This window comes from Ixodes scapularis, unplaced genomic scaffold (assembly GCF_016920785.2).
Source record: "Ixodes scapularis isolate PalLabHiFi unplaced genomic scaffold, ASM1692078v2 PGA_scaffold3__209_contigs__length_174095766, whole genome shotgun sequence".
Classification (NCBI taxonomy): Eukaryota; Metazoa; Arthropoda; class Arachnida; order Ixodida; family Ixodidae; genus Ixodes; species Ixodes scapularis.
Window position 1 is genome coordinate 45,607,670 of NW_024609868.1, and position 26,619 is coordinate 45,634,288.

The following is a 26,619-nucleotide window of genomic DNA, read 5'->3' on the forward strand; positions in this document are numbered from 1 at the left end:
ATTTACGTGCCATGATCATGGCGATTCGTTTCGCTTATATTTCTAGCATTCCGGTCCTTCTTCTGCGAGCGGATCAGCACCTTTCTGATCGAAGCGAGGACATATTCGCGGCTCATTAGACGATCATATCGGGACGCGGCTTTATCGATCCAAGTTGCAAACGATTCCCTCACAAACTCCCCTCTGTAGCAAGACATGCTGTATAGCACATGCAGCATGTCGGTGTACGGCTAGAAACCTGAAAGGTCGACCGCTGTGTAATAGGCGACGCTTGAGCGGTTAGAGGTCGATGAGGTCGGCCATCTTGCAATTATCTGGGCATCAAAGTCAAAAAGTCAAATTTCGAGGTTTTACGTGCCAAACCAACGGTGGGCATCTGGCACGCCCCAGCGGAGGACTGAGGATTAATTTGGAACACCTGGGGATCTTTTGACGTGCAACCGAAAGCTCGGTTACACGGCGCCTCCTCCGCAATAAGCCTAAGTCAGATTGCGGGCACCTCAGCCGGGATTCGAACCCGCCACATGGGGATCCGTAGGCCAGCGCTCTTAGCCACCTCGGTGGCTAATTATCTGGGCATAATGCCAGACGTCAGATGTCACCCGCTCACTCGCGTGTGGGACGTCATTATAGCACCTCTGTTGGAGCGATATTGAACGCTCTGGCATCGCACATTGAGTCCGAACTACATCGCCATATTGCGCAGACAACAAAAATTACCTATCGGTTACCTATCATGAAGTATTTCTAGAACCGAGAGGGAAGCTCCACGGGAAACCGAAATTATATTTTTTTGCTCTAGTAAACAAATGCGGACGATCAAACGAATGGACGTGGAATATGTAATAAAAGACAATAATTCACGAAAGGTATATAGCTTAGAATTTCGGAAAAACATTTCACGAGCCCTTTAATTAAGCGAATATCTGGGTCTCCTACCCAATCGCAAGTGATCCATGTGAACGTGCGGTGGAACTTCCGCCTGACCTCCGTATTTCGTCAAGCGCGACAGGTCTCCATGTTCCGGAAGAGCAAGGCATTGCGGATGTATGTTGCGCTCAAACATATTCCTCCACCCATGATGAAGTCGGGACAAAGGATGATAATTTTATGTATTTCATTGATTTTTATCTCATGACCGGAAGGCATTACAGAGAAAAGAGGGGTACAATACATTAAAAAAAAATCAAACCAGAAAAATAAAGTGAGAAAATAGAAAATTATCACGAAACACCAGTTCGCAGACGAGTAGCTGCAATTTTAATATCATCGGTTTCAGTAATTGTGACTCTTACTGCGGGAAGGCGATTCCAATCAATTGCGATTTGGGACAAGAAAAAGGTGTTAAAAGATAGACGTGCTGCAATCGGGGATTCAAACTTTTAACTGATGATTGGGACGCGATGATATATAAGATGGTTCGGGAAATAATGATCGACGGAGTGTTGGGATAGTGATACATTTTATATAAGAACCAGACGAGAAATTATAAACACAATGAATGGAGGAAGGCATTCCGTATTTGTCTCCGTCATCGGAGACAAATGTGCGTGTGCGTGTGCGTGTGCGTGTGTGTGTGTGTATGTGTGTGTGTGTGTGTCTGTGTGTGTGTGTGTGTGTGTGTGTTAACCTGAATTTTCAAAAAGAAAGAGCACCCTCTCAAAAGATACGAACGATTAAAAAAACTATAATACAACATCCAAGGTTTTTGTTCTGTTTTTATTATTATTACTGGCCGAACATGTAGCGTTTTACACTGTTTTGACGCGTACCTGAAAAATCTCCAGAAAATAAACAAAATCCGGCACAAAATAACGTTAACGTGTCTATCGTTTCTTTATTATTATTTTTTTATTTGATGACAAAACTTATTTTATGAATTAAACTGCTTGTGCTTTACGAAGGAGTCATTGACGTTAAGTTGAAAACATATTATTGAACCCAGCGAGCAAACGCTAAAAAACAGGACGCAAAATCGTGTCAGTTTTTATAGTCGAGTTCGGTAATTCAATAGATACTATAAATATTTCCGACTATCTCCAGTGGTGATGTTGAGCTCACTGTGCTACATACGCGAAATTGACGTCCGCGCAAATTCCCTGCTAAGAATGCATCCTGATTACTTTTGTGAGTGTCATGTGTCATACTCTGAGATATTCAACTCGAACTTATAAGAATTGTAATTAGCGAGCTTTGTAAACTTACCCTTCGTTGTGAAAGCCACAATCTTGAGTGCAGTGAAATGTTCGCTTAAGATGAAAGTGGCAAGGTGTTACTTAATACGCATATGTTCCAAAGAAAAAATATCATCGTAGATGCCAGGTCCTGAGATGAGAATGTCGATTCTTTTAGTTTTAATACCTTATATCTATTTATTTCTTTACTACAATTTGCACAACATGTTTTTTTTGTTTTTTTTTTTTTTTTTCAAACAATTGTTTTTGAACAATTATGCGGTGCGCAAAACTTGCGAAATCTCGCACAGCAACAAGTGCCATTTTGTCGCAGACAACGTCAGGAACTTCGTTTTCGAGCGTGCAGTCGTGTTGAATAATTCGTAAGGATTCAAACGTCTACAACAAAGCTTCGTATAATGCTAGAATTTAGCGCGCCTCCGAGTAAAACGCAGAACGCCCGTACAAAATCCGACGAGACGTTTCGTTGCCTGGTTTTCCTCCCAGCTGTGAAAAAGGACGCCCATATACGTATATATACTCGAGCTGTTTTTGCGCGGTCTCATCTTGGCGCTTGCGTCACCTCCCCAAGGACGTTTGTCGCGAGTTGGCGAAGGCTTCGTGATGCACGAACCGCTCAACTTGACACAACCTTCGAAGCGAGCATTAAGAATCGATTCAAGAGACGCGCCTCAACGATGGAGACTAAATTTCTACAAGGGCATTAGAGCACTAAACAGTTTGGAGACTATAATCCCGACCCCAATCCGCGTTGCGAGTGATAACGGGACCTTACTTGCGCCATTGTCAGTGGTGAATTGATGATGAATCTACGCCCGCCGACGACGTCGACTCTTACGGACAGGCTCAAATGCCCTTTAAACAATGCGAAGCAGTTCTGTTGTTGGAGGTCACTGACAGAATCGCAAGGTGTGGTTTATATGCTTTCGCGCTTTTTGCTTCGTGATTTTGAACCTTTCACGGGTTCGTCTTTAGACCGCCAGGCGCTGGGAATATCTGATTCGCCCGAGAAGCCTGACGAGCGGCCGTGCCGCCACAACTTTCTGCTCTCGCCGCTAGAGGTGCCGTCGATTTCACTGGAGTCGCCATTAGAGTCGATGGATGTTCCCAAGTACCGCATTATATGGTGTTCGCTTGAGCTGGAGAATAAATTGAATACAGCTTTCTGACTGGACGATGTCGGTCATGTTGACGGCGGTAAGCAAAACACGGAAAAACCTGTATGGGTACGGGCGCACTGGAGAGATAGGGAATTTCGACCGGTCAGAAAATTATAGAGGTATTATGTTTTCTTTGTGGCTTTCTGTACCAAATAGACCGTAACCTTCTCAACAACAACAAAAGGAATGCCGATAACTTTTTTTTTATTGCTCACGTTTTTGGCAGATTTGATTTTACACGTACGGCCGCCATATTGCAGCTCAGAATCGCGCCGTGGCGCGATTCTGAGAAGAGGCTTGGGAGGTTTATTACTCTGGGTACATTCAGTAACTTTCCGAAAAGATTTCCTTTTTTATGAAATAAATCAGAATATTTTCATTTAAATCCAACTTGATTTAAATCCCTGTAGCCAACAAGTTGTGATTCTTCGCCACCAGATGTGTTTTTTGACATAGCAGATCGATTAATCAATTCTTCCGATCACTGATAACAATGCGAAAGAAAAAATTACTGTTAATGTAAAGTGCAATTTGATTAACAGTTTTTTTTATTGCAGTAATCCCCGCCACATTTGAACAAAAACAACCTGATTTTTAAGTTAGCTATAAACAAACAAAAAAAACTATTTTTTTTCTAGCTTTTGTTTTTTTCGCGTTCTCGTTTTGCTGCAATGAAAACTCTACGTAGCTGACGAACGAAGAACTTAGAAATCAAGTTCAACGCTCCGATTTTTTCAGAAGGGCCTTTCTTTTTGTTCGTGTTTGACTTTGTATAAATATTTCTTGCTTGATTATTTTTTTATACAAATACAAGACAAATACACATAGAAGGCATCAAAGGACAGACGTGTAAATACGAAGTCTTCGGGGGATCAGTTTTTCGGGAAAGGTTTGATTATAACGAAAGACTGGACTGATTTAAATCAAGATCTGAGTCACGACTTAAATTGGGATTTAAATGCTATATACTTTTTTTCCACCCTGGCTCTAATTTACTGTTATGCATGTGCACACTGTAAGCACCAAACGCACCGTCGGAGTTGTCAGGAGAAATGACGCTGACGAGACATACGGGACACGAAGACTTGAGGCGGGAAGTCATAATCACAGCTCAATAAGTGAATTCCATAGAAGAATGAGGCAGAATTAGGTATTCGGGATTATATTGTTTACATTTCCTGTATCTGTGCGGTTACACACACTCGCACATACGTGCGCGCGCGCACACACACACACACACACGCACACACGCACGCACGGTTGCGCATAACCATACTACATAACGTTCCTTCTCCTTCTCTTCCCCCTCTTTGCCCACATTTAGCAAGTGTTGGCGAGCTCTGAATCACATAAAAAATAAGCAGAAGTTGGTCAAATTTACCCAGATTGACTGCAAAATATTCCATGAATATTTTACTTCATGTATACGATGATATTTTTTTAATTAATTAATGTATCCACGGCTTCCACGAACCTCAAAGTATGTAATTATTCCCTTGAGAAGAGAGTCAACATTGAAATACAGAACTGAATGCCAGGAAAAATAAAGTTGCTGTGACGTTCCGAAGTGATATTAAAAGGCAGTCAAGGGAGGAAGTTGCAAGCAGTAAATTGTATAATACTATGGTTGCTGTTTTTTTTTTTTTTTTTTTTTTTAGACGCCAATTTTGTTTGAAGGACTAAATGGTGCCACAAAAGCTATCAAAAAACACCAAAGAAAAAACACGTAATTAGGGCGCCCCCCCCAATTCGGTTGATAACCCTAAAAAATGCATAAAATCTGCTTTTAATGTACTTTACCCCTAAAAAGGAAGCATTTCAAGCGCCACTAAAAATTTTATTGTTTCATGTGATTTTACACGTAAAGTACGAAATTGGAAACGTGTATAACTGGAAATATTTTGAGATTAAACGAACGTCGTGGTCAACGATCATAATGAATAAGTGAAATGTTGATACCTTTAAGATTTCTTTAATAATGTGTGACTCGGACCGCGTGCTACCAGAAATCAGTAAAGCAAAGATAAAGTGAAACATATACATTTAAACCTTTTAATGTTAATAAAATAAAAATACCAACCATTTTTAAATCGGGATGGACTTTTTTATTAAATAATAACTTAGAACAATAAACTTTTTTTTTTCATTTTGAAGTGACATCACTGTGACGAAAATGCAGTTTTCGCACTATCAATTTACGATTTTTGACATCGTCAAGTCACTACTCTCTTTGTAGTTAGCGTAAGTAAAAGTCGTGGATCCATTAAATATTTCGCAATAAAATAATTATATCGAATTTAAAGGTAAACAGTATATTTGTTTACATAAAAAGTAAATGTTTACTGTGCTTAAGTTTAGGTGTTTATTAAATCCTTTTCTAGCACCCTAAGCAATGTGAACCCAAGCTATAATGTTGATCCTTTCCCACTGATGGACCCTATCATAATCAGCCCCGATGGTGTTCTGCGCATTCTAAACGGCCTAAAGCTGTCATCGGCAACTGGTGTTGACGAAGTTGACTCGAAATTTCTTAAAGCTACAAATCAGTACTCCTCTGTTATTCTCGCCCATATTTTTCAGCAATCACTTGACACATCATTGGTACCTTGTGACTGGAAAATTGGTAAAGTTATTCCTCTGCATAAATCTGGTAATAAGCACTTTCCTATCAACTATAAGCCCATCTCGCTAACCAGTGCTCCCTGCAAAGTTCTAGAACATATAATTTATACACAACTTGTTAACTTCCTGGAGTCCAATTCATTTTTTCCCCAAATCAACATGGCTTTAGGAAATCCTTGTCCTGTGAGACACAGCTACTGTCTATCACGAACGATTTTCATTCAGCATTTGATCAGGGATCTCAGGTGGACTGCATATTCTTAGATTTTGCCAAGGCGTTTGACAAGGTATCGCATAGACTTTTATTGCATAAATTAAGTAAACTCAACATTGATTGTAACGTGTTTAACTGGTTGGTATCATTTTTAATAAATCGCTCGCAATTTGTAACATGTAACGGCATGAACTCCTCCTCCGCACCCTTCACTTCCGGCATACCCCAAAGATCAGTTTTGGGGCCTCTACTTTTCTTGATCTATATTAATGACTTGCATGAGATGATTTCTTCTTCAATTAAGCTTTTTGCTGATGATTGTGCTATTTATCGTGTAATAACTAATGACTCGGACTCGCAAAAACTACAACATGACCTCGACTCCTTATTCAGACGGTGCAAACTCTGGTCAGTGGAGCTTAACATTAACAAATGCAAAGTCATGCGCATAGCCCGCAAAGTCAAATTTACTACCGCTTATAACATTCACAACACACCCTTGGAACTTGTGACCTCTTACAAGTACCTAGGCGTGATCTTAAGTGACGACCTTTCCTGGAAACTTCATATTAACTATGTGATTAACAACGCTAACCGAATGCTTGGCTTTCTCAAACGTAGCCTTCCTTTAAATCCATCTTCATTAAAACTGACTCTTTATAAAACACTAGTTAGGCCTAAGCTCGAATATGCAGCTTCCATCAGGGATCCCTCAACCATCTACCTTATCAACTCACTTGAAGGTGTTCAGAACAGAGATACACATTTTATACTGGCCAACTATAACCACACCACAAGCGTAACGTCAATGAAAAGCACATTATTACTTCCAACCCTCGCACATCGTCGCATGGTTTTTCGAATCCCCCTTTTTCATAAAATCTATCGCCATGTTTCTTACTTCAAAGCCCAAATGATAATCCCCCATACTTTGTTTCAGCATGCTTTGATCATCGTCAAAATGTTGATGTACCATTTTGTCACTCTAACGTTTATTACGCTTCTTTTATTCCAAGAACTTCTAATGATTGGAACCGCTTACCTGCATCTCTCGCATTAATGACTGACCACCCTCTTTTTTTGTATTTCTATTGCCAACCTCATGTTTCATATTGTTTGAGTTTTTTGTTCATTGTTCCTTGTGTATTCTTATTACTATTATTCCCCACTCCCCTCTGTAATGCCTTTGTGCCCTGAGGGTAAAACAAATAAATAAGTAAAAACTTTGGAACAGCTTTTTTTTATCTTGAAAAACGTCAGTCGCAGTAATGTTCCATTAGACTTTGTGCTCATTCGTAAAAGCGACGACGCTCAGCCTCAACTTGTGGTATACTCCCTACACACTGTTTCTGTTCGAGCTCGCGACTTACGCTGTTAGTGTACAGCATACGTGCAGCGTCCAGTGTAAGTTCTATACGCTGTACATAATATTGGAAGTTTCAAAAAAATATTTTTTGTATGCCCAATACCACTTCCGGTGCGCGTTTAAAAGCATGCATAGAAGTGACAGTGCAAACCCCGGATACCAATGCTGATGTAAAGAAAATCTGCTAAAACTCCTCGTTGTATATAGTATTTTAACGCTACCATTTCTGTGCATTGTATTGCTTTCTGTGATGCGTTGAACTAGCAAACCGCAAACACAAAGCGACAAAGAAAAAAAATACAAAGAATTTTATTAGATTCTTGTTTCCATGGCTTTTGATGGAACGCTTTCTATGTGCAATACAGTCTCAATCACACGGCGATATTAGTTTGCGTTCCCGGTGGCACGTGCGACGCAATTTTCGTTGTTCATATTCTTGCCGTTATATTCACCGAAGACACGGTAGAAGGGTGACGCCACTTGAAATGTTATTACTCTTCTAAAATTTTAAAAAGTGAAACAATCAAAACAACGCTAAAATTTTAAAAAGTGAAATAATCAAAACGATGGAAGAAAACATTTCAGAATTGACATGTTTTCACAAGATTGCAATACTAATTGCCCACCGTACATTTTCAATGTGCGCAGCCTGGGATAAAGTGCAAAGTTAATAAAATGTACAACTTAATGTTCATTTTGTTTTGTTTTTGTCTTTTTCAGAACACAGGCATGGGGCCATCAGCTTTCGTTGTCATCTTGACCGCACTACAAAGTACGTACCATCGAGATTTTACTTATATCATTTGTCCGTAATTTATTTATTTTAAGACCAATATTATTTTTATATCATCGATTAGCATAACAAATTAAGAGTTTATAGTTGCCATTATATCTCCTTAAATAATCTGCTGCGTTCTGTTTTTTTTTAACTCTTTCAGTGACAAGCGCCAATCTCCCACCAAAGTTTACCAAGACCATCGACCTAACTGTGATACCTGAAAATACTCCTATTGGTACGAACGTGTTTTTATACTCATGTGTTCTCAAATTTTTGCTCCTGAACTTTAGAAACAGCTGACTCCATAAGAGATATATAAAAGTAACCCCTTACTTATTCACGAGAGTAAGATATGAGTTTTAACCCCAACAGGAAACTTTGTCTGAAAGACAAAAAGCTGTTGAAAAGAAGGCATACTGAATGTCTGGTATATATATATATATAATGTTTCCCTGTCTGAAAGTGTATTTGGCTCCGCCTTTTCGGAAGTTTTACCTCTATAGTTCGCAGTGAGAGGCTTTCCGTGTGCTCCGCGAAACAGATTAGGCATAAGCATTTTTGTAATTCTCCTATGAGGCATAATTAATAACTTATTTTTAGTGAACATTATTTCGAATATTTAGGAACATTTATAGCAATAATCTTAGCTGCCAGCGGAGCAAGTTATCTCATGATGTTCAAATCCTGTGAATGGGAAGGAAACTTGAAGATAAATAATCTGGAGCAGAAGTAAGGTGACAGACATTCGTTTTAAACTCAGCTCCTAATTAATCTTTAAATTTACTTACCAGTCTCGGGGTTTCAGCATCATGATTAATATGCACAGGCTTGCCTGCATTTTGACCATTTCTTCTACTTATCTAAACAGTTCGTTGTGACGAGTGCGTTTAGCTTTTAACATCAAGTATGACTATCTCGTTACTGCAACCAGTCAAATATATCCTATCGGCTACGTGCCAAACGATAAAGCATTGTGCTCTCCAGGGATGGGCAGTATTTTAAATACGTATTTAAAATACTTTGTGTACTTTGCATTTGTATTTAATTACAAATTGGGTAATGTATTTAACGTGTGTATTTAAATACTAAAACGTGGGTATTTCGAATACAATTTTAATTAAATACAATTTTGTGGGCGAAAATACATCCTTCAAATTTATTGTCACTGTCCAGAGCAGAAAAAAAACTGCGTTCTGCACCGAATGCAGTGTTACTCAATCAAGCACCAACGTTTAGTGACTTTGTGATTACGGTGCTAGTCCAGGGCAAGAATAGTGACGAAATCGACGTTCACGGGTAGGCTGGCTAAAAAAGTGCCTGTGACAACTTGTGATGCCTTCCAGCCTGATTTCCATCCATACTTTTGCCTGGAACATTCTAAATGCGCCGGTCGTCCAGATTTCCGTAACTGGAGCGAGTTGCAACAATAAAAAATTCTCTAGCTAGTGCTGCGCGTCTTGGTGGTCTCGGTTCTTTGTTGGTCTATACCAAAATGTAATCGACAAAGAAAGCTGCTTGAAGCTCTGTACTTTTTTCACCTATTACGTCCAAGCTGATTACATTTTTTGTGATATTTCTATTACGTTACTAGAGCCTCGCACACTAACTCCCGAGTGTGCGATGCAAAATTAAAATGAGATACCCAGAAACCCGTTGCAGGTGCCCTGAAGTCGCTGACGCAAATTTTGAGGAATGTATTCGGAAAAGTATTTGGAGGAGACCAAATACATTTGGTTGTATTTGTATCTTGTACTTAAATGCTTTTTTGGAAATGTAATTAGATTTGTAATTAAATACATTTTTGACGAAGTATTTGGTATTTTTATTTCGATACATATTTGCATGTATTCTGCCCATCCCTGGTGCCCTCACAACACTTAAGGCATCTCGCTCGTACTGTTTAAGCCTTTACGACAAATATTAGGCCTCTGTGAAACCACGAATTGTTTTCTTTTTTTCTCAAGAGTCAAAGTATGAATAATAACACTTAATATATGCCTTTCTTATATCATTCAATTGCTTTTTTTTTTTTTCTTTTAGGGACGTCTGTATTTCGCCTGGAAGGATCGGACCCCGAGAACTCCCCCGTCTATTACGGTCTTGAGGGAACAAATCTGCTAGCCGTAGATAGGGACACCGGGGAGGTTACCGTAAAAAATAACATTGACCGAGAGGTGCGCCATTCACCCTCTGTATTCGTAGACAGTTATGGTTTACATTAGCCATTGAAAAACCTGTGGTCTAATTTTCATAACACATTCTAAAAAAAACTTTACTGCAGAGCAGGGAGACAGCCAACCATGGCAAACAATACAAGGCTCCCCGCGAATGGCAATGCTCAGAATACGATTACAAAAAAAAAAAGAGAACGACGTGCGCAGGAACACGTGTATATGCGTAAAACTCTAAACATTTTTTTTTATTATGAAATGTATTTTAGACACTTTTATGTTTTCACGTTTTTTTTTATTACGTATTAATAACTGAATGATGAGTTGTGTATACATCCGACATCCGACATAAAAAGTCGTAAAAATATAATAGAAAGGCCGCGTTTATATATTTGGCTTTGCTCTAAAATAATCAAATTTGCTATCCAAGTTTGTCGTCTAAGTATTATATAGTGCATACATATTTTAAGAAAAAACTACTGAAGAATTTTGCGTGACATATTTAATCTATATGTACCAGTTTTTTGTTTTGTTTTTAGGACACAGACACCCTGAAGTTTTACGCAACACTAGAAGATATAGTTGGAGGACAGCACGACAACAATCTGGTAAGTTTTAATCATGCATTTTCCAGCATTCTGAGAACAATCTACAATTGGCATACAGATCGCTACGCCATGAACCTCCTTTGTTAGCGCCAGCAGTACCATTCTTGCCAACGTGTGTGGTGACATATTGGTTCAGACTGCCGTAGCTTAGATTAAACATTATTCCGCACGCTTTAAAATAGTTCCGTGTACTTGTGTCCATCTTAGCGTCCATATTAGCGTCCATCTTTGCATCCATCACGTTGTACTAGTGGGAACATCAATCGCTGCAATCTGTACAGGTTAAGCTCAGCGAAGGGTGAGACCGAAAACACGTTTAGACCAAACACATGCAGACTGCGATGTGGTCCTGAGCAAGACATTAGCGTCCCAAAAGTCGTGCTCAGTGCCTCATCTCTGCCCTCATGTTTGGGTCTAAATACATATTTTGGTCTTTTCATTCGACAAGCTCTTTTTCTTATTTTTTTTAGATAGCAGATCCGACAGTTCAGAAACCGGAATCATCTCATGCCATAAAATTATTATACAATATTTAGTTGTCCCTAATTTAAACGAAGTAATATTTGATTGCAGCATTATGAGGCATCAACATTCATTTGCACACTCGTTTGAAGGTGGTGCTGATAGAGGCTATCATAACAATTGAAGCGAAAAACCTCTCGTTCACGCGTATTAAATTGCGTGATATAGCATAATATGATATTGACACCACCCAGAAACACATGTGCTAACTCATCCATGCTGCACACTAAAAAATATCGTACGTTCTGGGGCAGACCCTTGGAGCAGGAATTCGTTTCTCGACTATGATTTAAACAAAAAAAATATTTGTGAGATAGATCCGAGATTAAAACCCCTAAAGTAAATTACGGTATCTGAATTCGTTAGGAGATACATCGCTCTCAAAGATATATTCAGTAAACCTTGAAAAATTGTACTTCCGCAGGTCAAGGTTCCTGTGAGCGTTATAGTTCTCGATGTGAACGACAACGTTCCTCGGTTTGAGAACGTGCCTTACGAGGTGAAACTCAGCGAGGTAAGTCTCATTTCATGCGTTCTGTGAAACCGACACAACACTTTTGTTTCTTAACAGAATCGTGTCGAAAGTTTATCTTAATTAAAAGCAGAATACGTGCGAGCACATGTTATGAAATTTTAAAATAAAGATCAAATATTATTTAAGATGGCTGTATTGTGGTTACCATAATAGCATAGATGACTTGCTGATTGTATTTTATCATATTTTTATTTCTTAGCGGCAGATTTTTATAACACCCCTTACCGTCATTCCGCACACTTTCAAATAAATTAAATTAAACACTTTCATAAAATTCAGGAATTAATAACACCGCGTATGTTTCTCGCCCTGCATATTTAGGCGGCACGCAGATCTTGTTACAAACACCGTATAGTTATTTTTAACTATACGGTGCTTGAACTATACATTTTTATTGCACGACCGAATGTCTTTCATTCCAGGATACTCCTATTGGGAACACAGTATTCAACGGCATCAAAGTGACAGATATCGATGCCGTGGGGAATGTACTGCAGGTTCAGTGTCTTCATGACTACGACGTAAGATTCCCTATTTCACACATCCCTCCTCTTTCTTTCTATCCTACAAAAACGAAAGTGATGATTATCACAACCACAACAAAAACATGTTTTTTCTTCGCTCTAGATTCCAGAAACGTGCGATACCTTCACAGTTGTCGTGGCAGAATCCAGCCCACAGGCACTGAGCGCGTCGCTAGTTCTGCGAAAACCTTTGGATTACGGGATTCGCTCTGTGTATCAAGTGAAACTTTCTGCTGATGTGAGTTCGTCTTGTTTCTTATTACGGAGATTAAAAAGCGCCTCCATAAGTATATCTGCCGACGCTGTCCGCGTTCGGCGTATTCAATACCGATTGTTATGGTTTAATGGTTATTTTTCGATACCAAGCTTTGGAGATCAATTCGCTATTCATTTTTAAACGTATTTTTTCCTTGTGTCTTCTTCTAATTCCAAGCTTTAAGCACGTACGAATAATAATAAAAAAATAAGGGCGCTCCTGCCGTCTTTTGTCTTGTTTTATTTTATTTATTTTATTTATGCGTACTCTTTTTTGTATTATAAACACGCTCTTAGAGTTTGTCTAATACCTGGATTTATTTTTCTATACCGTCTTCTGGGATAGTTTTTGTTTTTCGTTTTTCTACTGAAGGCGCCTGGCAGGTCTCCCATGTAGCGCCTGATTTATTTTTATTTTTTTTAGGACGGAATGTTTAACACCACAACAGCCGTCGTTGTCAAAGTGACCGATGTCCAAAATCGACCGCCAGTTTTTCTCGGATCCATGTCTTCAGTGGTCAGCGAAGATGTGCCTGTGGTAAATATCAACCCCCTTTTTACTTTATATATATATGTGTGTCTGTCTGTGTGTGTGTGTGTGTGCGCGCGCGCGCAGTGGGTAATATAACTGCATGCGCGTCACTATTCTAAAACCTAAGCACCGCACATGTCTGCATACCATTCAGACAAGCGCTGCTTCTTTGAATGCATACAGGAGTCTATAACGGAACATATATTAATTAATAAACAACTTTATGAGTTAGGATCATCTTCATGGTGCATGTCTCCTATATTACAGGGAACTTATGTCATGACCGTGAAAGCTACGGACGGGGACCGTGGAATCCCAAGAAAGATTCACTACTCATTGGTTACAAGTAAGATCTACCGCTGCTTTGGCCTGTGGGCCGCGGCGACGTCATTGATATGACCCTCTCCGGTTTTTAGATCCTGAGAACTTCTTCGCCATTAACAAAAACACGGGCGTCCTAACAACTGCGAGCTTGCTGGACAAAGAGAAGTTGGGGTCGTCCAACGGCGTCGTCACGGTCAAAATAAAGGTGAGTGAAAACTCAATCCTTATTTATTTATTTATTTAAATATCATACAGACCCTCTCGTAAAGGACACTGCGTAATCCGAAGGGGGGGGGGGGGGGGGGGGGGAGGAGGGCAACATTTTGAGATGTTCTAAATACGAACAACTGCACATAATGTTTAACACACACAAAATCCAAATGCATAATCGGGAGAAATACAACAGTTCAAGAAAGTTTTCAAGTAAGATCAATAACTGCACATCTAAGCATCGCACACACAAACGCCAGACTCATAAGCAGGAGAAATACAACATTTAGAGATCTTATCAATAAGCACGGCTGAAATAAAGTATAAAACTTTATACTTTATGTATAAAGTATCAAGTGTGAAAATACAGCAAGGTGTATATTTGGAGCGGTTTCAGCGCGATTTTTTGTTGGTATCTCCTTGAGCATGCAAGCGCGCGCCCTTATCTACCGCGCTAAAAACGCAAGCGTGGAGCGCTTTTGGATCGCTCCAAATCCACCAAGAGAATTTCGTATTAAAAAGCATCATGGTGTAATACGCCAAAAGAACATGGACGAAAACGAAGGGAGAACTGGACAGGACGCGACGTAATTTTCAACTGAATAATATATTTCGATGACAGAATTTTAAAAATATAAAAGCAGGCACACTTGGCAGAACACAAAGATATGGTCTAAACCCCCCCCCCCCCCCCCCCCCCTCAAATGCCAGCGTCATTGGTTCTTCAACTAGTAGAATTTTTTTTACCAGACAAGGACAAAGAGGGTGCGCTTACACAACAATTGTCGTGGTGGGTTTCGTGAATTTCTCTGGCCGTTTTTGTTTTGTATTGGCCCATGACACAGGTGTCACCAAAGATGGGGCTGCACTTCCCAGAGTTGGGCCCGCATACAAAAAAACATGAAAACTTTCTTTCTTTTTTTATTATTGGCGTTTGCATTTGACGCTAATTTAATAATGACAGTGCTTAAGTACGTTCCCAGCAAAACTAAGGTAAGATCAGCTCTTGTGTTCGATTTGGTAAGTGCGCTTGTATTCATACGTGTCCTATATCGTATACGAGCACCTCTGTTTATTTGTTTATTTTACGTGATGAACATGAACGTGCACGCGAGGCCTGTGAGCTGTTTCGTTGGTCAATCAATTTGCTTGATCCTAAAAAAGCAGTGTCTCGACAGCATGTTACAGATGTTGATCACACGCGCGCCGATGATGACCTCTCTGCTTATTTTACCTCCCTCTAGGCGTCCGAGATGGACGGAGACACCATCCTCGATTTACCGGGCTCCTCGACGGTCGCAGCACTGGCGATTACCGTCCGAGACGTGAACGACGAAGCGCCCACGTTCAGCAGTCCCAGTTACAGCGTGAACGTTAACGAGAACATCCCGGTTGGCAGCCCCCTGCCGAACCTCGACATCTTTGTTCAAGACACGGACGCCGTAAGGAAGCTTCAATTATTAACCCTTACCCGACTCCCGGCACAATGTTAGATCCATCCATGCTCGGTATTCGGTAGGCCTGTTTTATCTCAGGCAGGCGAGAGACAACTTCCTCTCTTTCTCTCTCTCTCTCTCTTTCTCCTGAACAAGCACGAGATCAATGTATCTATGTCCACGAAACCTTACTGGGCGTAGCCAAGTAAATATAGGTTGCAAAACTGATACCGGTATTTATGTACTGCCGGCCCAACATCCGACAGTTTTGAAACTCTTTAAATCATTGTATCTTTCTTTTTTCTTTCTTTTTTTAGCATTGTTAGTTTAATTTGAGGCTATTTTTTTTTTGCGGAGTAATTTTATAAAAAGCGTTCTATAAGCGAATATTTTATCACTATTTTTATCGATCCCGGAGAAATTGAAATAAAAAAACTATAGTCGTTCAAATAAAAAAAAAAGGATACATGCAATGAATGTCGAGGTATTCTATACCATTTTTGGTAACTCTTTCTTTTTTTTCACATGTCGGCATTTTTTTATTGTTTCCGTAAGCACTTTCCAGATAGAATATACCCTTTTCAAAAGGGCGCGCCCTCTAGAAATTGCTTCGGAAATTATCAGAGTCCGCCATCGTCTGGACACGTACTTCGGCGCGAACTCGGCTCACCTCGTATGGGACACAAAGTTTACGTGACGTGAGCGTTCGGTGAGGACCAGATCCAATCACATGCTTCGCGCCCCCAAAAATGGCGACCGCCAATGTTGCTTGATGGGGTTTCAAAAAGGGTCTATTGTTATTTATATCTACTAAATATGATTTTTTTTAGCTGGTAATATTTTGTTTGGTCAAGGCCCCAACGTGTAGCGTGTCTAACAAAAAATTACTAATTCCTAAAAAAAAAAAATTATTCCCGGCACTAACCCAAAAATATACTGGTACATATCAAAGGCCAACTTATCCGGCTAATTTTATAACATTAAAGAAAGGTTTGGTCTCTCCCACATTTTGATATACAATGTGTAAACCAAGATGTTCTGACATGACCCACAGGCCGTGTACCACTCTAGAACTCAAAACGCCAATAAACTCGGGAAAAGAGAGATGCGTACACGAACGAGGTCAACGAGCATTCAACTTTTCCCGTTGCGTCATGTTCCACGTGCACCACTCTTCGCATATCACAGTGGGCTAGACGGCTAGACGGAGCGAGGTGACCTGGTAGCGATCCTCCCGCGAAGTCTCACGTAATCTTTCAGCCTAGACGGCAGAAGGAGAGAATCGTTTGTGCATAGCGTCCTCCTTTTGTCACGGCTTGGTTCTCAAGCCCAGTTTTGTCGGGCTTTACGTCGTCCTGGTGGATGAAAACAGGTTGCGCAGGCTGATCTCGGTGATACAACCCAAGAAAGAAAGGTAGACCCGCAAAGACTCCTAGGACAGTGCTGGCAGGGGAAATAACTAAACGAACAAAAATTGTGTGACCGTTGCTACGCATCCACTACTTCCAGGTGTATGTATTTGGTCGTCAGAGTCGGGAATTCCACTGTGTGTTTACTTGTCCAGGAAGAAGGATAAAAAAAAAAAAAAAACTTTTATGGATACGAATTTTGCAGTGGCTGCAGTTCTTTATAGCTACTGTTTTTATCGGAGTTAAAACTAATCTTTCGCGCGAGGACCAAAACGCCGGCCTATCGCTCGACTTCATTCAGGAACCGGCCACTGAACGAGCCTGACTCTACTAAATCGCCTATTGTCTCGTTCGGCAAGCAAGAACGAATCACTCTCGTCAGGAACGTGTTTGGCGGTAGGCGACTAACAGTCGTCCTTGGAAGCTGAGGGTTTCTTAATAGCTTATTACCTACAAACAAACTCTCGTAATACCTAACAATTTAGATTTCGATTCTCAAGGGGTATAGGGCTCAGGGACTCTGGTCGTCGGGCTCGAACCTGATTGCCAAGCTGGTGATGGCGTTACGTGGAGGTGGAGGAGGCTGTCCACGGGCCTTGAATATTCTAGCTGGTGTTTATTACGCGCGGAATAAATATTAATTGAGTCTTCCTTTTTTTCTCGTTTGAGAAACTAGGCGTTATAGCTGCAGCAATATGCTGGTTTACAACCTTCTAAAACAGTGGCACCTCAGCCATTGTTCGATGGGTTCGTTTAAAATATGCTTTGAACCTTTCTTTAATTTACTTCTCATACATATATGCGTCATCTTTAAGAAAAGCTGATAGAGCAACCATTTCTCGACTCGCTGACGTCGAGTTGATTACAGTTATGCAACAAAAGCGCATAGGTTCGAACAAGGCTTGCCTGACACCTATGTATAATGAAAAGCACAGAGAGGTTTTGATAAGACAGGGACAAATGGCCGACGCGCTTTGTGATCGGAACGAAGTCGACAAATACCTGCCTTCTTTTCGCAGGGTTCCAATTCCGTCTTCAACATTGGTCTGATGGACGCCTCTGGCATGTTCGCCGTGGAACCGACCATCGCCACTGGCTCGACGTCTGTCAGCATCCGGATAATCAAGGGGCCCTTGGATTACGAAAACCCCAACCAAAGAAAGTTTATCCTGTTGGTAAGAAGCACTTTTTTTTTTACTTTTGTTATGGAATGTAGGTACAGTGCTCGCCAAACGTAGTCCCTTTTCCCGCGTGCCAGAAGACAGCCGCCATAACTGGTTGTCTCACCGAGATGCTCCGCCACTGAAATCACTTATGACGAATTCACACAAGGACTGCGTTGGGGACAAGAACACTATGGCGTCTAAAAGGTCAATAAACTCTCGGACGACAATGATAATGAGATGAAGCAAATGCATTGAAAGCAAACAAAAATTGAAGGTTAGTTATGGCTGCGCCCATACATAGCGACTTCTGTGCGGAGCATGCGAACAGTGTCTTAGCCATCCTGGTGGCAGCCGAAGAACAGCTCCATGATGTAGTGTTCAGTGGAAAAGCCCGAGCGGGGCTCGCTGAAAACCGAAATCGCGACTGCGCCATAAACACCGGAGCAATTTTTGTGGGCAGCAACCTGTACACTCTTATAGACACTTGCTTACACAAAGACGTTTAGGAAGCTGTCGAAATCATCAGTAATTGAACGGCTCAATCGGTAGGCATTACATTCCCAATAAACGAAACCATCCAATGACAGGCGATTTTAGCAGCCACGTGTTGCAGCGTAGTGCGAAGGGGCGGCGGAAAGCGTAGATCGCCACTCAGTTGGCATTTTTGTTTACAGCCGCAGTTTCGGCCTTGAGCCAGCTGCCTTCTCAGCTCGGGCTGTTTCACTGAGCGCTACGTCATGAACCAGTTCTTCCCTGCCGCTAGGACACCACTCTCATTAGATAAGACACGGTTCGCGTGTTCCGTATATGCTTGGCGAATATTGCACATTCATGTAAAAAGTAAGCAAAGTAGAGTATAAAGGCCTTACTTCTATTACCTCGAAATACAAAGCACCCCCCTTTCCCCCTACTTTACTTGCCATAAGTTTCAGCCGTCGTGTCGAGATTAAACTCGAAGTCGTGCTTCATTTGACCCCGATTCGCAGGAGAGTGAAATCCATGCATGAACGTGAGTTCTGGGGTGCTAAGCTCGGCGCGGCGAGGTCGAGGCGAGTACTCCGCCAAACTCGCCGATTGCCGCGATTGGTCGGCGCCGTGCATGACGACACGCGCCGTCACTCCCTAGATCGTGACGTCAGAACGGAGGGTTTGAGGCGGTCGGAGAGTGGCATATTCGGAACTCGCGGCGAGATGCTGTGACGTCATTGTGACGTGGCAAAAGCCGCCGCGGATAGGAAAAGCTTGCCGGCTCCTACCTAGGCGAGTTTGGGCGAGTTGGGCGCGAGATGAGGGAGAAGCGTCCAAAATGGCAGCGTATTTGTTCGTGTTTCGCCATCGACGTAGCTATTTAAGCCACGCCAATTGTGTTTGACATGGACGACGTTGATTTTCAACAACACTATCGCCTCTCGAAAGGCGTGGTAAGGTAGCTGTGTGATGAACTGCGTGGCAAACCGGGCTTGAGGCGATGGAGCCGTGAATGGACCGTCGTCCCCGTCGTGAATCCTACATACAAATTCTACAAAGTGAATCCTGTAGAGAAATGTTTTTACGGCAATCTGCAATCTGAAACGCAATTTATCATTACCTACAGGCTTTTACAATTATTTTGATGGTTTGCTGTGCTGCGTAGATGCAAGATAAAAGCACTTGATAAAATTGAAACTAAAACAGATAATAGAAGAAAAGCAATGTACATGAATGGCCCGGACTAACAACTGTGTAATTTCTTTCTCATCTTTCTCCCTCCACACCGTATTTTGAAAAACAAACTGGCCGTTACTTGTTTATACAGCAGGAGAACATGCCAGAACATTGCGACATTGTTACCCACTGTAGATAAGCAATTTATTCAGTGCAGTATGACTGCTAGCTTGGGGTCTTTAACGTGCACCACGCAGTAGTGATCCACGACCGCACGCCGGTACGATGCTCATCCAGATCGACACGGGCAGGGGTAGAGCCACTCTATATGGCAGCGTAGCTCTAGGCAGGGGTGGGGATTGAATCCACTCGTGGAACCCACGATCCTGAGTTCTGCAGCGCGAGCTTTCGCTTCACGTGCATTCTATTTTGAAAAGAAAAAAAAAAAAACGTATTGTGGCTGCGTGGCGGTGTGGGGGGAGAAAGATAAGAAAAAAATTACACAGTTCTTAGTCCGCCATTCCTGTATGTTGTTTTTCGCCTATTCTCTGCTTTAGATTAAATCTTTATCAAGTTTTTCTTGCATTTACGTGGCGCAGCAAACCATCACAATGTTTAATCAATTAGCCCATGTCCATGCAATGTTTGCATAATTAGCATCTGTGCTGTTACATATTCTTATTTGACATCTACGATTTAAATTTAAAAAAAAAATTGGGCTGTGTGTATGTTGATACCACTTAAAATTTGGTCTGCCTCAACGGGCGACGATTCTCCCAGCTGTAGATGAGAAATTTAGCCAGTGCAGTACAACCGCTAGCCTAGGGTCCATCCCGCAGTATTGATACACGACTGCACTCTGGTACGATGCTCATCAACATCGAAAAGGGCAGGGGTGTGGATTGAACCCAGGATCCTAAGTTCTGCAACGGACCTTTCGCTCGACGTGCTCCGAGCTGGTGTGCGCTAGCCCAGTTAGCCACCGATCCCCCGATTTAAATCAAATTAAACTCTTCCTTGCGGAGCGTAGGGACAAATCGGAGCTACGCTGGGGAACTCGTCGCCGCCGAGGGGGTCGGAAATGTAAAAGGAGGAGGGGGAAACTCGCCGGGGCGGAGTCAAAAGAAGCTCCTCCCTTCCCTCGTGACGTCGCATCGGAGAGATTCCCGCCGAAGGCGAGCTTAGCCCCCCAAAGCCTTAGAAGTTGCGGATCACACTATACCTTGTTCCAGCTTAAGTCCAGACGCAGCCGACGCTACGTCTGATTGCTGATGCCGCTACGTCTGATGGCTCATGACGAGCTGATGGGACCAATCAGACAGTGTCAAAAGCGCACGATCATGGTGTTCGTAATATTTCTGTACGCGTTCTATCATCACTGAACCAATCATAAATAGAAAAGGCCAAATGGCGAGCGCTTTTGACGCGGGTTGATTGGTTACCTGGTAGCCTCAGCTACGGCTGGACTTAGGCTTAAAAGGACACTGAAATTTAAAAAAAATAGCAATAGTTTAAAAAGTTTAAATGAAACACGCTTTTTGGGGTTTTTTTGTTTTTTTTTTTTTTTTTTTTTGCTTAATGTTCATTTGGGAAAAAAAAACATGTTGTGCAATATTCACGAAGCTAGGCACAATTTTGAGTGGAGTTCACCACCCGCTCTTGGTGCCGCCCACAGGACGGCACCTAGGCCATGCCCAGTCCAGTAGTAATGGGCCGGGCCCCGTCCACAGGCCCCGCCCATTACTACTGGATCGGCTTGGCTGCTCGGCTGAACACGTCCGCAAGCCTAATATTTCCCTATCGTGACGTCCGGTGCGCCTCTGTCGCCTCACACCGTCTGCTGGTCGTGAGGGCAGACGTGCGGCAGCGTACGGCGTCATATGCTAGTGGAACACACTCGGTACCGCCTAAAGTCACTAGACCCTGGGAAAGTAGCGCCATTGTCTTCCCATGCTAACGCGTTTCCTAAGGATTCCACCAATGGATCTTCTTTCTTCTTTTTTAACGAAGCAGCCTCTAATCCTATGAGATTGCGTTCAAGAATGGAACACGAGTTCCAGCCAGCGCTCACGCAGCACTATTCTCTAATTTGTGCCCAAGAGTCAACGTTACTTGATTACCCCAGTCGCGGAATTCCCGCAGAGAGGGATACCCCCCTCCCCCCTCAATCCCTTCAGTCCACGTCCCCTTACCTCCCCTTCGTTTAAAACGCCATCTAGATTTTCATTTCAAAACTGTCTTCGGTACAGCACGGTAAAACGCCATCTATAGACGCTGTGCTTTGAAAACGACGTTGTTCGAAACAGTATACGTATTCTATGCAATACCCTCCAGTGAGCGTAGCGGCCGTCCCCCAAAAAACTGTGGCGCTTGGAATGACGGGAAACGGGCAGTGGGTAGAGATGGGGGTGATGCTCATACACGCAGCCTTTGTGGATAGTTCCGTAACTGAGCTAGTCTAGCAGCGTTGCCTTCAGTGGCCTTCTTCGCTTTTTTTTATCTAAGGGATGTTGGCAGTGTTGGTTTGAAGCATTATTTGTGTTCCGTGTCAATAGTGAGGGTGCCTCGGCTTCGACTTGCTTTGTCGGCTCAGGAGATTTTGTGTAGAACCCATAGAAAACAATGGGTCAAGCAAAGTGCATGTACACACAGCTTATTTCAACAGTGAGGAAACACCTCGCTACAGAAGAAACTCGTTCACAAAGCGAAGCATTTTCTTTTCCTTTCTTTACTTGTACGGAGTTAAACTTTGTTTATATCCAAGTGGAATAAGTCGCTATCTGCGTTTTTGGAATGACAAGCCCAAGCAAGGAAGGAACAAAAACATCCAGTAATTCTGTTTTTTTTTGTAATTTTTGCTGATTTTAACGGCCACATCAACACGGTTTATCCTTGACGTAAGCTGCTTCCAGCTCGTATGACGAAGTTTAATTTTATTTGCAACTTTTTACTGCACAAAGGTCTTCTGGCGGTAGTTTCACAAACCAAATGAAACATATAGTGCCATCTCAAAATCAAGCAAAACTACAACAACATTTTTTTTTTTTTTTTTTATGCTGACTATACTTTGTTTCACCTTATGATGTACCGCAGGAAAGGCTACAAGCGCGAGCTCCTTACTCTCTAGGGCACATCTCGGCGGCACAAGCTCCCGTGCATCAAGAGCAGCTCCCAACGCCATGAGCTCGCGCTTCTAGCCTTCTCTGCGGAACAACATAAGGTGAAATGGAGCATAGATTTGGCTTTCGCTATATAGCTTCTGTATAAAAGCAGAGTGCGGCTGACTTTAGCACTGCAGATCAGCTTTTGTTCTGATCCGGCTTGTTCTTTGAAGTTAGTGTCCTATTATAAGTATAAAAAGTGAATCTTAACTTTTTTATTTCTAGCTTGCCTTTTCTTTCACAGCTTGTTTCTTTTGCACGCTCCCAGCTGGTTTAAAAACATATTGTTGATTGTCATATCATTGTGACAAGCCAACCAGAATTATTTAATCATGCATTCTAAGCATAAATAAATTGCAATAAAAGTAAGCTTTTTTTTCAAATTAAATATATGTCAAGTGGACACTTTATACAAGCATGTATAAAAATGGGACTGCTCCCTATAAGCGTATTATGTTCGCTATTTTGTCTGCAAATACGAAACTGTAGTGCGGGATTGTTCCAGAAAGAGTCGACCATAAAAGTGGACACTCGTCTGTCTTCTACGAATTTTGTTGCATTTCAATATAATTTACCATCTTTAGGGGGGGGGGGGGGGGGGGGCGGTGTTGAAATGAAATTTTTTTGTTGTTCAGTGGCCAGCGTTGTTTCTTTTCGCTCTAGGTTGTCGCCGAAGAAGCGTTCACAAATCCCAAGCTCTCTAGCACGGCTACTTTGACAGTCAATGTTCAAGACATCAACGATAATGCCCCGATCTTCGAGCATGAAAGCTACTCTGCTTCGGTCGTCGAAGACGCTTCTCCTGGGAGTGTTGTTACAACCATCGCCGTAAGCTGATTGCCTGCCTCGTTGTAGCGAAACTTTGCAGATTTGTGGATTCAATTAACGAGACGGACTCCTTTCAATCTCAGGCCACGGATAGAGACACTGGTCCTCAAGGAGAAGGTGGTCTTATGTACTCTTTGCTCGGGAATGGCGCTGAAAAGTAAGATCATCCTCGTATTTTAAATCTGACTTATTTAATTATCCTTAATGGCATTTATGATGGAAATTTACGTTTTCTTAAAGGTCATTTTATGTAGCCCCAAAAACTGTGTCAGACTTTTTTTCTTTAGTTATGTAAGTGTATTTGTTGACACAACTATACTCGTTTTCACCCAAAGAAATAGGGAAGTTTCGCGCATCGTTTATACGCGGCGTGAAGTAGATCTTACGCCAAAAGTGATGCTTTTGGCGTCTGAAACATGTATACGTCTTGATAAGATGACACATACCTAATCTAAAATGTACCTACACATACCTTAATTCTCCCCGTGAGGGGAAATTTCCCTAGGGGGGAATTAGTAACGCTCCGCGAGGAACTGGACATATTTTTCCTATGGTTCTTGAGGTGAAAACGAGTAGAGATGTGTTTTCTTTGGATCGGTACAATTATATGATAATGTAAACAAAACAGTGTGTTTACAAAATAAAATATTAACCACGACACTACAAGGTGACGAAGATAACCCCTGGAAAAGGGGGACAAAAGACAAAACTTTTCATTTATTGCTTTATCGTCACTACAAGGTGTCGTATAACCGTTTTCTTTCCTAACAAAAAAGAAATGTAATTTAAAATATATTTCACCGAAAAATAGTAGATGATGAGGGAAATTTTGATAGCAATAGAGACGTTTCGGGAAGAGACTTTCCGTCTTCAAATAAATAGACCCTACGGTGTACTTAATTTTATGATGTCAACTCTTTCTATTCTTTTCCCAAAATCAGCCTAATTTTTTTTTTTCTCAGTATTTTTCAATCAGTGAGTACTCTCTCCTCTCTTCTGTTCTTTTATCCCATTTTTGTCGTCTCCAACCTACCTTTGGTGCTTTCACTACTTTACATTAACAAAGCCCCCACCTCCAGCTTAATGTTGCAGCATTCAATAGCGCCGACTCGAGTTTTAGGCACACCCTTATTGTTTGTTTCTTCCATCCTCCAGGTTCTACGTCAATCCAACCTCGGGTGTGGTGACCGTCGCCCCTTGTGAGACCCCCGGAAGGGGAAACTGTCTGGACTTCGAGGCGAGGTCCTCCTACTTCCTGTCTTATCAAGCGACAGACGACAGAGGAAGGGGTCAGAGTGCGGTCGTGCCTCTAACCATCATGCTCAAAGACGCGAATGACAACCCTCCGGTGTTCGAACAGCATCTCTACTCCGCCGTTATCGATGAGGGCGATGTTCGATTTGATCCTCCTCTTAGAGTTCAGGTAATTACTGCCAGTACAGTGATTTAGGTACACACCCAACGCATCCATAAGCCCCCCCCCCCCCCCCCCTTTCCAGAGTTTCCGAAACAAAGTACACAACCTCATATACGAGAGATTGAAAATCCTGCATAAAATAGCCTGTACTTAATGCAAGTGGTTGCGAGAGATGGTTTGTGCTTAACCGACTATAGGCCACGTGTAGACCGTAAAACCAGCTTCGTGCGTTATTTCGGCTTAATATAAAAATAGTGATTCTTCGATTTCTCTAACTGAAAAAAAAAAATTAGGATATTTACACCCCTTGTTAATCTGAGAGACTGGGTTCTCCCGCTAGCGTTTAGTAAATAAGACGCCCTAAGGACGGCGATTTGTTCCAATGTTGAACTTGTTCAAAGCAACGTGTTGTTAGTATATATAAGACTTTAAAGGTCAGATGAGAACCAGTGTAATATGCTGCATGCACTCATTTCGGTAATGTTCCCAGGGCATGGGCGTACCAACCGGGGGGGCAAGGGGGGCACTTGCCCCCCCAGTTCTCAAAGTGGGGGGGCAAGGCATGCGTTTTGCCCCCCCCTGAAACGGCCGCCACTGGGCAGAGCAGACACAGGCCGGCGACGCCCAAGGAATACCAAGGGCACTGCCCCCCGACCCGCGCGGGCATATTTTTAACGCGCAGGCGATACAAACCCTAGCAACGGTGCTCACGCACGCCGGATTGGCTGGTTCGTAAAGCCTTGCTCCACGAACGAGGCTACACGGTAACCTTACGGAATCCATCCGCGAGACATGGGCCGGACGGGCCGTCCAGACCAGGACGTAGGCCCTTACACAAAATAAAGTTTTGCTTGCTTGCTTGGAGATAGGCGCTGCCGCCGTCAACATAGGCAGCGGATGCAATGCGAGTTTCCGAAGAGGTAGCGTAACTTAGTGGTGAGATGTCTGTCTCATACGTGTCAGACCCGGGTTCTATTTATGGTGTGGGCCGGCTTACCTCTTTTTATTTTTTTTCTCGAACATTTTGTTTTGTCGAGGCATTTGGCGATATTTACATTTCTTTTTTTACCATTAACACTAAAAAAACGAATGTTGTTGACGAAACATCGCTAAACTAAATCGTATCGACTCTTTTTACGGAAGTGCATGGGGGGCAGCGGGGCTTGGGTTGCCGACCGGACGCCGCAAAGCGGCGTGTTCGGGGGTTAGGGGGGCTAGGTGGGTTAATAGATTTGTAATTAGCAGCCGCACACCGTCACCGCGAAGCGGCGTGAACGCAGGCGCGGGGGTGGGTTAACGCGCTTCGAGTGATACACGAGCAGCCCATCCGGCGTGAGCGTCGTTGTTAGGGGTTCTATCGCCTGCACCGTAAAAGGAGCAGTGTGTGCACCTCCTGTAGTGGGCAAGAATTCCTACATTGGAGAGAAGCGGGGACAAGCCCTTTCTTCAAATGCGTCAAGTCTCCTTGAGCTTCGGAATACAAAGAAACGCCACTATTCGGAGCTAATCCCACAGTTACTCGACCTCTCTTGCGTCATGTCT

General features: G+C 42.3%; 1 protein-coding gene across 1 annotated transcript in view; it reads left to right on the top strand.

The window, feature by feature from the left end:
* Positions 1 to 8,286: 8,286 nt before the first annotated feature.
* Positions 8,287 to 26,619, top strand: part of LOC8051066 (cadherin-87A) — a 60,979-nt gene continuing 42,646 nt past the window's right edge. Inside the window, exons 1-15 of the mRNA XM_029967816.4 lie at positions 8,287 to 8,329; positions 8,496 to 8,570; positions 10,376 to 10,509; positions 11,046 to 11,114; positions 12,061 to 12,150; positions 12,594 to 12,692; positions 12,799 to 12,933; positions 13,375 to 13,488; positions 13,750 to 13,828; positions 13,899 to 14,011; positions 15,261 to 15,458; positions 17,881 to 18,036; positions 23,496 to 23,660; positions 23,744 to 23,817; positions 24,816 to 25,083. Of these exons, the coding sequence (XP_029823676.4) occupies positions 8,287 to 8,329; positions 8,496 to 8,570; positions 10,376 to 10,509; positions 11,046 to 11,114; positions 12,061 to 12,150; positions 12,594 to 12,692; positions 12,799 to 12,933; positions 13,375 to 13,488; positions 13,750 to 13,828; positions 13,899 to 14,011; positions 15,261 to 15,458; positions 17,881 to 18,036; positions 23,496 to 23,660; positions 23,744 to 23,817; positions 24,816 to 25,083 (1,812 nt within the window). The remainder of the gene's footprint in view (positions 8,330 to 8,495; positions 8,571 to 10,375; positions 10,510 to 11,045; positions 11,115 to 12,060; positions 12,151 to 12,593; positions 12,693 to 12,798; positions 12,934 to 13,374; positions 13,489 to 13,749; positions 13,829 to 13,898; positions 14,012 to 15,260; positions 15,459 to 17,880; positions 18,037 to 23,495; positions 23,661 to 23,743; positions 23,818 to 24,815; positions 25,084 to 26,619) is intronic.